The sequence below is a fragment of the Neodiprion pinetum genome, chromosome 4, assembly GCF_021155775.2.
Source record: "Neodiprion pinetum isolate iyNeoPine1 chromosome 4, iyNeoPine1.2, whole genome shotgun sequence".
Taxonomy (NCBI): Eukaryota; Metazoa; Arthropoda; class Insecta; order Hymenoptera; family Diprionidae; genus Neodiprion; species Neodiprion pinetum.
In genome coordinates this window covers 9,014,241-9,029,621 of record NC_060235.2, presented here as the reverse complement: position 1 = coordinate 9,029,621, position 15,381 = coordinate 9,014,241, and the positions used below count along the sequence as shown (strand labels likewise).

General features: G+C 36.1%; 1 protein-coding gene across 2 annotated transcripts in view; it reads left to right on the top strand.

Moving 5' to 3' along the window:
• The window catches only part of Efa6 (Exchange factor for Arf 6), an 80,624-nt gene that overhangs the window by 30,183 nt on the left and 35,060 nt on the right, over positions 1-15,381 (top strand). For both annotated transcript variants that reach the window (XR_011176980.1, XM_046623470.2), the window contains exons 2-4: positions 3,963-4,029; positions 11,196-11,249; positions 14,606-14,957. Coding sequence is in view for 1 of the 2 variants with exons in the window: in XM_046623470.2 (XP_046479426.1) it covers positions 3,963-4,029; positions 11,196-11,249; positions 14,606-14,957 (473 nt within the window). In the remaining variant the exon portion in view is untranslated. The remainder of the gene's footprint in view (positions 1-3,962; positions 4,030-11,195; positions 11,250-14,605; positions 14,958-15,381) is intronic.

Here is a 15,381-nt window from a genome sequence, read left to right as displayed (position 1 = left end):
CCGTTCTACATCGAATACTGAGATTATTGGTACCTTTATTATAACCTTTAATTTTTTAACAAAATATAAGAATAAAAAGTATCATTCAAAATACTGAAATATGTTTGATGAAACATTGTATAACACACAAAATCACGAAAGTGGCAAATTCAGTCTGAAAATTTGGATGAAAATATGTGTAAAGCTAGATCTGTCTGTTATAAATATTCAAATGGAGCATGCTTAAAATTTAAAATTACGTTAATTAGGGAGTTGTTCCATTTTTGTCTGATAAAGTAAGAGCTTTTTTGTAATAAAAAAGAAATGAAACTATCCAATCAATTGCTTCCAAACTTTCAGCATATTTTCATTATCATTTTAGGTGTTAATAAAAAAAAAGTGTTAATTAATCTTATGAAAATCCAGCTGCTAAATTGCCTCGTTCGTGACCCAGCGCAACCGCTGGTATTCAGGATTTCTTCACTTCTGGTACTCTGAGAAGAAAACTAAACAGCATATTAGTTCGTACACATGTAGCTATTGTTCGATGAAGCATCAAATGAAAAAAATTTTTACATACAGAGATTATTCATCAAATTCAATACTTTTAGTAATTAACCAATTGCAACTGAGGCTCGATTAATTATTTTTCTGTATAATTCTCAAAACACATGATTTGATTTTTTTTTAATTCGGCAAGAATGGTAAGAATGAGTTCGGTTTAAAATAATTTCCTATACGAGCCAAGCAAAAACATGCCTTATACTTCCTTTACCGATAACAATCCACGACCGAATCAATTTTACAATCGACGATATAGCTTCTACATGAGAGTAGAGTTCAATTCTACGATACTTATTGGGACTCATACCCTAGAAGCTTTATTAGTCGTAGGGGGAAGTCCCCCAGTTACGGGCACCTAAGGTTATTCGTTAATAAAATCGTTATTTAAGTGAAAACATAATTATTTTTATTTTTGTTAGAATCTTTAGAGTATGTTCAACAATATAGGAACTTTTGGAATTAGTATATAACGTTAAACTAGGAATAATATACAATTTTATTTAGTAAGAAAAACTAGGGTGTCAGAGAAGTGTCCCCTAGTACCGGACACTAATACTACGGATGGAAAAAATGTCTTAAAATTTAATGAATTTTGCAGTGGTCACATATATATTTGTCAGAGCACTAAGGGATGTCCGCACATCTCATGCGCCCATTCCTTGCAATTGCAGCACTGAATCCAATCCTCATCGTTCTTCTCTACCTATCACTCAAGACTCTTTGAACTGCCTTCTTTATATTTCCTTCGGACCATTTTCCTCTTTCGAGTATTTTTTATTGGTTAGCTATGGTAAAACAACACTAAAACACGTCAGAACAAGTTTTGTATAAATAGTCAAATTCAGAGAAAAAATTGGGTGTCCGGTACTGGGGAACAAATCGGGTGTCCGATATTAGGGACCCGTAATGCACAGCTAAATAATGAAATATGTGCTTGTTTGCAAATATATCAACTTTTACTGACCATTATCTGAAAGAATACATACCAACGAACATCCCAGACTAAAAATAAAAGAACAAAATCATGCGTTGTTTAAAATAAACAAACGCGAAACTTAGGCGTGACCACGACGTGACGTAAATTTATGCCAGCTCAAATGTTCAACTGTCCGTTGTGCAGGTTCGAACCACACAAGAAAACTATCGATACTTTGTTTACTTTGGGATATACGACGTGTGTCCGGTACTAGGTGCCGTCCGGCGTTACGGGACTTCCCCCTAAGTGAAGCGCGAAACGCCAAGTTCCTCAGGAGTGCGCAGAGATCTTATAATTTTTTTATCGTTTCCAAAGCATTCCGAAATATCGGGAACAATAATTCATAACTTACAAGATAATGAAGATACTACTTTTTGTAGGGTCTTAAAATTCTTCTGTTTTTTTAGTAGAATTTCCTGTAATTGTGTTCAGATTTTCAAAAGTGGTCGGAAACTGCAAAGTTTTACGACTTGTAACTTGGAACCCGTTAGTGATCTCGAAAAAAACAAAAATAAGGGTAGTCGTACTTGACGATTCTAGCGATAAAATATACTTGAGTCACAACCAGATTGGACGTGATATCGGTCCAAAGCTCGCCGAAAACGTATGAAATTCGCTATGTATACATATAGTATGTATGTATGTGTGTAAGTATGGGGCTATGTAGGCAAGCATTTTGAGGTAAGACACTCATGGTCGGAAATTCCTCCGAACTGCTGTGGGAGGGCTTTGAAGAATTTGGTGCCGCGCGCTTGGCCTTAGTGTAAAGAATCAGATGTGATCACTTTCGACCCAATGTTTTATTCAGCCATAGACTACAGTACAAAGTTCTCGTGTAAAGTCAACGAAACTAGGTAGCGCCCCCACACACCCTAGAAGTATGTCCAGAATTAACATAAGCACCCTGCATATGTACGAGGATAAAAATGGTAAAATATTTCGGGAATAATGCGTTGCACCGAGGAACATTTCCTACAAAAGTTGTTGAGTTTCAAGAGGGCTATGAGAAGATCATATCTAAAAACTTATTTCTACGTGTACCAGCTGTTTCTTTCTTGGTATAGTTCATCACTTAGAAATTTTTTACCTACCACAGTTTGCCCCAGTCTCTCCTGTTCGAACATTCAGTGAACTAAACTGAGCTATCGATGACTAGAATCGCGATCGTCCGATCGTGCCTATTGTAAAAAAGCTCAGCTTTCTTGTTCATCCAGTTAATTAATTCTTGCCATGTCATGGTTAGAATGTGAAATCACTTCCCGTGCCCGATCAATGGAAGACACGAGTAGTCACGTGATGTATTTTTAAGTCTGGCTGCAATCTTGGAATCAACTTGTCGAGGTAATAGAAACAAAGTGATGTCAAGTCTGATGAAGATTGTACAGCATAGATTACCGCTACATTCGTGTACTAATTATCTCGACATCGCCGCAGCGACGCGTAAAGATGGTATTCAGAAATAGTACTAATTAATTATCTGTACGTGTAATCATGCTGTGTTGAACACAAGGCAGAATATGTGTTCGAGATTCCTGTACCGGAAACCACTGCACAATTCATCATTCTCAAACATGACATGTCTCACAACAGTATCGAAATTTATAAAAGTGTAAGTTTGGTTTTATGAGGAGCTTTGTTCATATTCAAGCGAATCACTGTTATCATAAAATTGTTTCTGTTGTTTATTTTTTTTTTATTTCTGTTGTCAATTGCTTCTTTACTGTGATCTGGTGCCATTCTTCTAACCCAGCATACATTCGATTCATATTTTAATGGTAATCGTACTTGACCGCTCTATCGACATATTCTGCTTTCGCTGTGTTGTGGGAATAGACAAATTTTGACATCTGATTACACTACAAGCGAAACAAAAGCATACGTATGATCATATTCTATATTTAATTAAGGATAACGGTATACATAAGTTTTTCGACTATACTGCAAACAATTGTTAACTGTGTATTTTGAATAATAATTTGTAGGGAATTTAACTGTGAATGAACTGACAATGAGCTATATTCGTCTCAATCTGGAACTAAATTTTTTTGCTGACGAATATTGAATAATTTTATTTATTTAACCTTACTCAACATTATGTCTGCAGTTGAATTCATCAATTTTAAATTTACTTCTGAATCACAGGGGAGTTTTGATTAACCTCAACTTGTTAAATTCATTTGCACTTTTTAAACTTTTGTTTTGTCATGTTTGTTTGTGTCTCTTGATCAATATTATCAGAATTACATTCATCTAGAATATTAAAATTTACTATATTTACGTACTAAGGACTGTTGTTTGAAACCAATTTATTCAAATGTAACAACTATTTGTCAGAGGTAAATTAATTGAAGCTTCTACATCTCATGGATAGTGGATGAATTAGGGGATATGATATTCATTTTTGAGATGGTTAATTATCTATTGTTTTTCCTTTACTTTCCAGGTTGAAGCTGGTGATGTTATTCTCAGGGTGAATGAAGTTGACGTAAACAGATTCAGTACAAAAGAAGGTATGCATCTCCAAAATAGTGCTAATTTTAGAGATCTGATGTTCACTCTAAGTAAATCGCATGTGCAAAGGCTGGTCGCACGCAGAGGGTTTTCTCCCACTTTTGCAATCCAACATTATATGATGACAATAGCAATGTAACATTCACACAAAAAGTAATAATACAACCAGCACGATGATTCATTGCAATAACTGTTTGAACCTGCTTTTCCAAAAAAATAACGCCAGCAAAGATGAAAAAAGAACGAAAAAGCATAAATTCGGCACAACGGCATATTATAGATTGTACTCACAAAAATGGTTTTTTGTTCACAATAACAGAATCTTCAAGTGCCTCAAGGCTATACTGTATCAACCAAAGAGAGCCGAATCATTGGAAATCAAATTTTCTCTTATTGTCCTGTAAATCGATAGTAAAACAAATTAATTTCTGTTCTTCGATTTACAAATTTAGAGAGATATTGACAATTGTACAGTTTCTTAAACCATCCACTCACTAAATTTTTTTTGACAATCCTATTGCGGATACCTATTCAACCGAATTCAACCGGCTCTATCTTTTTTGAGTCGAGGTACAAACGATTCTGAAGTGGTCCCCGTTGGAAAAAAACGAAATTTTGAAAAGTGGGGCGCGGATCATTTTTTGAAAATGTCATATCTTTTTTCTATTCGAGGTACAAACGAAAAAAGTGTTACGAATCAGTACAACCGAAGTACAATCGATATCAGTTTTCGAATTATTATATTTCCAAAGTCGGGTGCCAGGTTCGCATAGGTGCTGAATGAGCTGTTCCTGCAACTTGACTTGAATTTATAATAGCCACTTGAAGTGCCAGCTGTTGATTTATTGTGGTACTAAGTGTATTCACCGACTCCGGCACTTCTCTGATTAAGAGAAGCCACAGTTTCTTGGTTCTATGCATGGCTGTCTAACTGCTTTGGTCGTTACTGCGATGCAAGCAGCTTCCTTGATCTTGCCTATAGGACTGCGTTTGTTTCGTTGAGCGACACTTTGATGTCATTCCATGTTCTCTCTCTGCCCAAAAGATTTTTCACCGGAGCAAAAATTGACACCGTGATTACGTGTCTCGTGGTTACTTACATTTCAAAAAATGATTACGAGAGTTTATTTGACAAAGAAATTTCACTTTGATTATGTGATTTCTCATGATATCTAAGATTTCATATGATTTCCTAAGTTTACAAAGAGATTCCTGTAATCCTAAATGATTTCTCATAATTACCAATGATTACCACGATGCCTACTAATTCAGAATTTTATTTCAATATTACCGATTTCAGTGTGATTTCGGAGATTACAAGCGATTTTGGATATTACGAAATGATTTCGAACGATATTGACATCTCAATCGCTTCGGTGAAACACCCCTTGTGTTTTCCACTATTATCTGCATCTGGATTAATCGCAGATCTTTACGTTTTTTTTTTTTTTTTTTTTTCCCCCTCATGTTTCTTGATTCGAACATCAAGTATTCCTCCCGTTTCTGCGATATAAAAATCTTCGTAATGACCTACGAATTCTCTCTTAGACGCTCTTACAATTAGTTTATCCGTTGTTGAAAGGTTTTGTTGTGTCAGCAAGCCGCGAAGACTATCGATTGTTGTAAACTGATTTACCTAAATACCGTAGGGCACAGTGTCGACGGATTTTTCTTTGGTACTGGCGTTGTGTGGTATCGTCATGGTGTTGTATCGATGATGACTTTCTGATACGCTTTTGGAATAATTCTTTACGAATAGTTGTTATTCCTACAACATCCTTCTTTGTCTTGAGTTCTGAGTTCAGACTTTGTTCTATGGTGCACCGCTGTTAATTTCGTCGACAGACAAAAGCTTAACCAGCATCCACTGTTCTACTCAATGTATGAATGTCCCTTATTCGCGCACGTTCTCGTGTATGTCCATATGTTTGTCGTTACGGTTTCTATTTGAAGATGAAACTCGGTCGCCCGAAGTTTGTTAAAGCTTAAGAAATGCAGGCAGATCTGGCTCTATGCCAAAAAAAAGTGACTATACTTTCATGGTTGGTGAATGCATCTTAAAATTATAGAGTTGCTACAATTTATTTCAGTTTATGTTTTTTTTTCATGTGGCCAAATTTTGTCTTTGACGGTCAATTTCGGTAGAGCTTGTAAGGTAAGGCTTGGTAAGGTACGGAGAATTGTTTTAGAACAAAATCATGGTTATTTCAAACTGAAATGATAGTAAAAAATTTATGTATTGTGGCTATTATTGATTCATCAATACGTATAAAAAATGAATGAGAACAGATTTTTATTAGACCGATCCACTAATATCGCCTAAATATGTCCTAGAAATTTTGGATCACACTTTAAGAAGTCTAAATTTACCAACTATAAATTTTTGGCGATGAAATAGTTGTGTTAGGTGCAAATTTGAGGCAATTACTACCTGTTAAAGTCTCGGCATGAACCGAAAATGAAATGGTGAATTCATCCATGAAAATTTTGTTCATTGTGAAAATATTTCCGTAAAACTCCGTTGACACAGAGTATACGCGCTTAGCTAGAAGAAATAATTTCAAATGATAGCACTGACAATTTATAAACTTCAGAACTTTGTAAACCCGGTGATAGATTTAGGTATTATAGAATAGCCATACAAAAATTTTATCACAGAGAAGCGATATAAAACATGAGCAATATTCCCAATACATTCAACAAGAATTTTTGGTGCAGGGAAAATTAATAAAAGAATTGCCGAATCATTTGATAGAGCAACAGAATGAATTAACACGAATGCAAACAGTATGGAATCACGGGACGTTGAAAATATAAATGATGTTATTCTACAAGAATATTTGAAAACACTTAGAATCAGCCAAATTTTTCTTCCATACAAATTGCAATTAAGAGTGTATTCTGTGATTATACTGATCAGAAATCTTGGTACTAATAAAAATTCATGTAATAGTACAAGATTACTTTCTCTAGAACGTACCAATAATCTTTTATGCTGTGAAATTTTAACCGATAATAAAGCAAGAGGGATAGTCTTTATAAATCACATTATATTTTATTGTCAAGATATGTATTCTGTCACATTCTAAAGGAAATAATTCCCAGTTGACGAGGTATTTACATTAACATTAAATAAATCTCAAAGCCAAGCGAAAAGAAAGATTTTTTTTTAAATCAAACCTAAGTACCGATTCATGATTCCACAACGTAAATGAAGTGAAATCATCTTTCGTATTGTTGGAATGAATCGAATGATCCACTTGAGGTTTATACCATATTTTCACCAGGACCATTTCGCCAGCCAAAATTTCTATCATCCCGCTCAAAACCAAAAAATCCGATCGGTATTTTTTAAACGAATAATTTTCACTGAATGATGTCAATTTTAACAATAATATAAAAAATGTATAGTTTCATCGTTTGCTCACCTCTCTAAAACTCATTTGACTACTATTCAACGATCGTATGAACCAGAATATGTTTATGACGTAGTGAGAACCGCTGAGCGTGTGAAGCGCGCGCTTATTTTCTGCTGCGAATTTTCTGCCGACATAGAGCATTCATATCCCCTTTTCAATAGGTTGACTAGAGTAAATGCCTAAAGATAGGCTGTGGGCATTTTTTTTAAAGCAACCGAAAGGGCACCAAAACCGCTGGGAAGGTAATAACAATGCCCTTTATTTGCCAATTCGCTTATAGCAGTATAATAATTATCGGGTTGATAAGGGTAACAAATGTCGGTACGGAAGCTCTCTGCCCCGTCCCTCAGTCAACTGTCCCGACCTCTGTGAACCGGCACCTCATTATTGGGAAAAAAAAATTTTCGCCTCTACAAATTCTTTTAAAGAGCTTTAAAGTTCCTCATCTTTTTCTAAAACAGTTCACTGACAGGAAATGGGATGCCAAGTTTGCGCGGTAGCTCAACTTTCAAAAATGATACTTTATTATTCTTGCATAGTACTGGAATACTTCTGTAGATCTATGCCAGTATTGCTAATTTTTTACGAAATCTAAAGTTTCGTATAAGATAAAAAATTGTCTTACGTTATGTTGCCGAAATATTTAACAATATATCGACGTGAATTGCTTATGACGAAAATGAATAGTAAGAGTTCTGACGATAATTTGAATGAATTTAATCGATCAAACCGACGATACATAAAAATTTCTGGATCCCAACTGAATTTCCATTAGGTAAAAAAAACTTCTTTTTCGCAAATTCAGTAATCCCAAATAAAACCTTGCTAGCAAATCAATCATTATCAGACCAGGCGGTGGAACTGTTTAGATGTAAGTCATTATTTTCGAAGGGAGAAAAACATGAGGAGGATCAGTAGTGCTGTTTTAACAATAATTCTATGTTTGTGAAAAAAGTTGCGTACATTTATATTTAAAAAAATGCGAATATCGCAAGAAATATGTAACACAATTGTTAAAAAAAAGTCAGTGATAGAGTATTTCTAAAGTGAAAACAGCGTTAGTATTGAAGGTACGTAAACTTGTGCCCGAGAAGGCTAGGTCTTTCGCAGTTTCGTAGTATTTCAAAATTGTCTATCAGCCAATTTAATTGTTATCTTGATCGGTGCGTAGAGATGGCTACATTGAAAACTCTGACGTCAATTCAGAAATCTAATTCTGCCTGTTTTTCCTGACAACCTGATAACTGGTAACTTGCAATCTCTTTAATCTCCAACCAAAGCAAACATTCGATGCAGTGTACAGCCACCTGCATTGCAGTACCGCACTTTTCACTCCAGTCAGACTATCTCCATTGTACAGTCTCGACTTTCAACATTCGAATTCATTAACCGATACCCGGAACGCATAGGCTAGCTGACGTAAAATCAGTTTTTATGCACTTCGGTTCGGTTGCGGCGTACGACACAACAAGTGACGTCATATCGAAAATACATTCGCATCAGAAAGCATCGGGTTTGATACTCACTTGAATATATCTCCACTTCCGCCTAATATTTTCAGTATGATATTGAAAGTTTCAAACTGCCAAAGAACCTCCAGGATCGGTACGCCAGCCGGTGCGACTAACTCAAATAGACAAATTACAGACGCGCTTTTGGTAAGCATGCAATTAGTGTACGTACAGTAATGTTCATTAATGCCTTCCTCTTCCGGCTATCTTGTTTTCGGTCTGAAACAAAATGCGAGTTCGATTCTATACGAATTATGTGACAATGACTGGCGATGCAGCCCACGTGAGAGATTGGGAGTCATTGTCACACAATTAGTAAAGAATCGAATACGCGTTTCGTTTCAGATAGAAACCGAAGTAGCCGGAAGAAGAAGGCATCAATGTACATACATACATTACCATGGGGTAGAAGGAATCTAAACTGTAGGAATAAAAACGGGACCAGAGTATAGGTGGCGCTGTTAATAGTACGGAACTGCTCACTTCCAATTGACTATAGTCATTACACTTACGCATACTGTACCTATCTCGATGCAACATAACCGCACTAAATGACACTAAGGGTTGCATCGTAGTTGGATCATGTCATATGAAGTGTTAACGAATGAAACTTTTCGTTAATGAAATAAACAATGGGTAATACGTACGTAATTACCCGATGATATTTTAATGCTATTCATAACAAAAAGAAAGAAACAGCTAAACTGTTACGAAAGCAGTCTAGACTTACCTAGTACAAAAAGTAAAGTAAAGCATATTGCATACTTGAATAACGTATACTTTTTTCACAAGTATATTTTATATATGTATATTTTGACTTAACGAGCTTGCAGTTAGTAACGTTATCGTAACGAAACATTGGGGAAAACGTCACTATTTTCCTCATTTTAAGGAACTGAGATTTCGGAACATAATAAATTTCAGCCAATTCCAAAATCGCGAAGTAACGGTTTTACCTCAGTATAAATCGATATGGTAACTGTACTAACTTCAATATGATTTTATTTATCGATAGTAAATTAAACTAATTTGTCTGATCAACGCAAATTTATTTTTATTGATTCTTCTGAGCCACGGCCCACAGTGCATCACCAAAAAAAGTAAATTCACATTGCAGCTAGCTTCTAACTTACGTTGACACCAGTTGCATGCTACACAAATTATGATAAATTTTACGATATTCATACATAAAGTTGTATATCTCGTAGTAAGAAACTTTTTTATACAATCACCAGAAAATGGGTGATAGAGAAGTCGATACATTTGTTAAATTATAAGATTATACGTAATATAGTTGCGTACTATACACCAATTGCGTTCTATACTACGTTTTTCCGTAAGTTTTATGGGTTCTGTATTGCAAATTAAATCTATTCAAATATTGCCGGTAGCCGGAAAATAGAGTTTTCACACAGTTAACAGCGCAATCTTTTTTCCGAAAAATGGAACCACTTTCTGATATCCACATATAGGAGAAATTTGTCTTCTACTCCATGAACATTACTGTACACTTGGGGACAATGAATCTGAGACGGCCAATATTTTACACTAGACAGTTATGTTGGCAACACAGAGAAACCTACAGCGCCACAGTCGGCCGAGCGCGAAACTAACTCAATCTTAATAAACATAACATAACCCATGACCGTCGAATCTAACCTTAGAATACCACGAAGATGATGACTTGTTGGATTGACACGTATTCTGAGCTTAGATTCGACGGTCGTGGATTATGTTATGTTTATTGAGATTGAGTTTGTTTCGCGATCGGCCGACTATGGTGCTGCAGGTTTCTCTGTGTTGCCAACATAACTGTCTAGTATAAAAAATTAGCCGTCTCAGATTCATTGTCCCCAAGTGTACACGTACGACTGCCAGCGCCATCTATTAGGCTCTTTGGCGTGACTGGAGTAGAAAGCCAACATGCGTACGTGTGTATAACAAATGATCCGCCATGGCCTCGCATACTGTACTTTTTCTTGAGAGCTTACTTTCCATATAGAGTATACATATCCATATACGTACTGCATAGGTACACATGTATCAACATGGAGTATCATGACAGTGCGCACGTTTGCAACACGATCCTCTGAAATCCGATCTGATCCAATCCGATCCAACGATGCATACGGCCCAACGCTCGAATGTTGTCTAACTATATAGACCGATTCCTCCTCCTTTTCCTCGTTGTAGACACTGCTTATTCCCGCGCAAACTATTCTATATCTGTTTCAGTACTAAAATGTCTCCGGCTCTCGTCAGATCCAGTCACCCTAAAACTACGAAGAGGTAAGTTGTACTAATACCTGCTTTACTCGAGTTTTAGCTATTAATCTTAATATATACCGTGTGTCCATAAGGAATGTGCACACCTTATGCGCGTGCGTGAAGTCGTTCGAATTTTATTGACAGTTACCGCCGGATTGAGCAGCCGACGAAATACCAATCGCAACTGTCAGAAAATGTCCCTAGGCCCCCCCCCCCGCCCCCCCCCCCCCCGCTACCTGTGAGCTCTGACCATTTTCTGACAGTTGCGATTGGTATTGCGTCGGCTGCTCAATCAGGCGGTAACTGTTGGCCAATAAAATTCGAACGACTTGACGCATGCGCATAAGGTGCGCTCTTTCCTCATGGTCACACGGTGTATCATCGTTTGTTTTAACGGGATGCTATAAGTAAAATGAAACGGCGTTTTTACCGACCGGACAACGAAATGACAAATTCACCCGTCACAACGATGGGTATGTGTAGATACAGTCATCTCGCTCTGGGTGGCACGGGTGCCCCCCCGCCGATCTAGCAAAAATACTCTGTGAAAAATTGAAAACAAAATTAATAAGAGAAAGAAAAACAAAACCAAATAAAAATATGTATATTATTTAACGCAATTAAATTTTATTGGATATAATTCATATTTTTATTGGCAGCCACGAGTCATTTCCTAGGGATATAGTCATCGCTATTTACACTTTGAACTTCCATAATGACTATTATAAATCGCGAAAATAACTATGACGCGAACTGTGAAGACACACTAGCGGTCATTTTATCGTGCGATGCGCATCAGGATAGCGTTGTATTCATTTGAATTTGAAATCATTTATTTGAATCATTTGTTTCATGTTAAATCACGCATCTTACTAATTAGTTTCTATTGTAGTCATAATATTGTGTTATATTACGTGAAAACATTTGTTTGAATCATTCGTTTCACGTTCAATAACGCATTTTAGCGACTTTTAATCTTACGCCTAGAGCGTAAAGTGAACTTTATGATGCATATTCGAGCGTACTTTATGCCTACTATGGCGAAAACGGACATTTTTCCTATTTCAACCCGTTTCTCCGTCTACGACGATACTATTATATGCATTATACGTCAAATGCCTGGGCGAAAATACATTCTGTGGCTCCGTTGTGGAATGACAGAGTGAATTTGTCATTTTGTTGTCCGGTCGGTAAGAACGCCGTTTGTTTTACGCTATTGCATCCCGTTAATCACGTGCTATTTACCAGGTGCCTTTATCCGATGATAATTTTCAATAAGTTGTTCAATTGCTGATGCAGTGCCTTATGAAATGAAAACCAAATATACTAACGAACTTGTTCACTCGTCGATAATCGAGGTCGCTATTCCTAACAATAAATCCAAGTTTCAAATTGTGCAACCCAGGGTAGCGGAGCCAAGATGCCTACCGACGTCAAATGTTGTGGGTGACAGATTTTAAGATCGGCTATTTTCTAACGTAACAATAACAATATTTTCTTCCAAATTACGCTCTTAACGTATTAAACAAATGTAAAATTTTAATTTTAACGGTTTTTTGGGGTAATCATCTTATTATGATTTACAAAGTACAGTGAAGACTCGAAACATCAACAAATATTCCATAAAATGGAATTTAACAAACACTACTTTACCCAACAGTCTGCCCCCAGTTTTCAACGAAAAGAAAATCGTCAATTACTTTTATTTTCATCGAAACAATAGTCAAATTATAGAAAATGTTATGTATATTTAAAAAAAATTGACATAACGTATTCGATAAATTATAAATCCTTTCGAAGGGTTTGTTCAGGATATTTCTTATATTGGATAATTTATTGCAAAAAACAGCCCAATTTTCAGGATATTTTTTCATATTGTATAATTTAATGCAAAAAATAGGGAGAGACTTACGGAAAATGTAACTTTTATAAAACTCAAGGCAGTGCCGGATTATCGACTTTAGAAATATTTGAAAATGAGGACACAACGGATGAGGATGAAGTTAGTAACGTTACTGTAACGATGTATATTTAGTAAACCATGATAAAAAAGACATACTCTTATTTTAAAAAACCGACTCTTTGAAAGTCATTTTAAAATTACGCAATAACGATTTTTTCCTAACGTTTCGCTACGATAACGTTACTAATTTCAGTCTCGTCACAAAGAAATTTTGCAATCAAATCGATTTGATCCTTGAAGGCCGTTTAAAGGCTATATAAGTGTTCTGTCTCCGCTGTCAAGATTTGCTCAAGTCCTTTACATCTTATGGCTATTCAACATTCAAACTTCATACGTATGAAAATTGATGGAAGCTCTTGTCGCTACCTTTACTCTGTCTTCGTCCAAGATTTTACTCTACCTGCACCACAAGATAAGCAGGCATTAATGCACCGTAATATATTTGACCAACAATTTAAGATATGTTATTTATTAGTTAAATTCAATTGATTGTTAAAAACAATATAATTTGATATCAGATTTATTAAAGCTAAAACTTCTTAGGAAAAAGATGAGATTTATAAATTTCTCATCACTATACAAAATTTCTAGTACTGCATTTTAAATGGTACTGTAAATGTAAATGTACTTTAATAAGTAATGCCGTTGTGTCGGCTATTTCATCACATCAAACCGATCTACGGGTATATTCAGCCAAATAAATATTACTAGTATAACAACATAGTAACATACGTTAAATTGTACAACTAGAATGTGCAAATAACACAATAAAATTCTGACAGTTGTACGAATCAGTATAATTAATGTAGCTTACAACCTCTGATGATGGAATAATGGAATTCAAATTTACTTGTGACAGGTATATTAGATAATACTCAAAGATCCGGCGAGTCACAATCTTAAGACACGCTTTTTCAGCTTTCGAAAAATAGAAAAGGTGGTTGACCAATGAATCGGATAGCTTAATTGGTTTCCGAAATAGCGTCTATTGAATCCGATGATTAGTTACTCAGCTGAGCATCGTTAGAAATTTTATCATCCTGTGTCATCAACTTTGATATAATGTTACGTCACAGAATTGTGCGGAGCGGCAGGGTACAAAACAGTGCGCTCATTACAACAGTAACGAAATGCAATATAATGAACGTTAAGAGTCACAACAAAATGAGACTAATTAGGTATAAATAATTATTCCGCGCGTACATTGTTTATCGGTATATGGCGCAGGTAAACGCGAGGGTGGAGAGGGAATGTCACGTGACCAAATATAATATATAATATATTAGATATTCCATTATCGGCTTAAGAGATACCTTGATCCGTTACAAAAGAGAATTATTAAACTGGGAATAACCGGTATTGACTCAATTATAATTGGCATTGCTTAACAAAATTTCGTATTCCTTCCCGGTAGATCCTGCCATAAAAGCCCGAGTTCGCCGGCTTCTCTCACCCGGGCATCCAGCCTGCGAGGAGTTCGACGCATCCCGGACCACCTCTGACACAAATTCTCAGGAAAAGTCTTCCAGCAACCACGAAGGCAAGGACCACCGTAAACCAGGAACACCGGAACTAGCAGTGAGCCAGCCGCAGGCGCCTCACGGCCCATATTATGCAACTCGCACAAACGGGTCATACAGTGATGCCTCGTGTTCCTCGGAGCTCGAAGCTCTTCTTCCACAGGTTGATAGCTTCAAAGAGGAGGAACGTGCCCAGTGGGAGCCACTATCCGCTGATAAATTCAATCGCCAGAAAAATCCCCCCAGGTCAATATTACTCAATAATATAACAGGCAATTTCAAAAAATATCGATTACTACGACAAATTATAATTTATCCGTAAGTTAATAAGCATTTCCTGTAATTTATTATTGATGTCGGTAAATTTTTTCTCACAAGCTCAACCCTTTGAGGGACAGTTGGGCGTACGGTTTTTTTCATATGTCAAATATATTTTTGCACCTTTCATGTGCACATAAACACTTTTTATACTCTTGGGTGCCTAAGTCATTGAAATTTCATAAAAAATAAACGTGAAAAAACTCGTTTATATACATATATATATATATATATATGTAAAGCAAGGCAGTATGTTCTGACCAACAATATTGCAAAGAAAACTTCCAGGCAAGATAGAGTTTTGCGTTTTGTACTCGTAAAGATGACAAAAAAGCAGGTGTGTGCAGGGTTT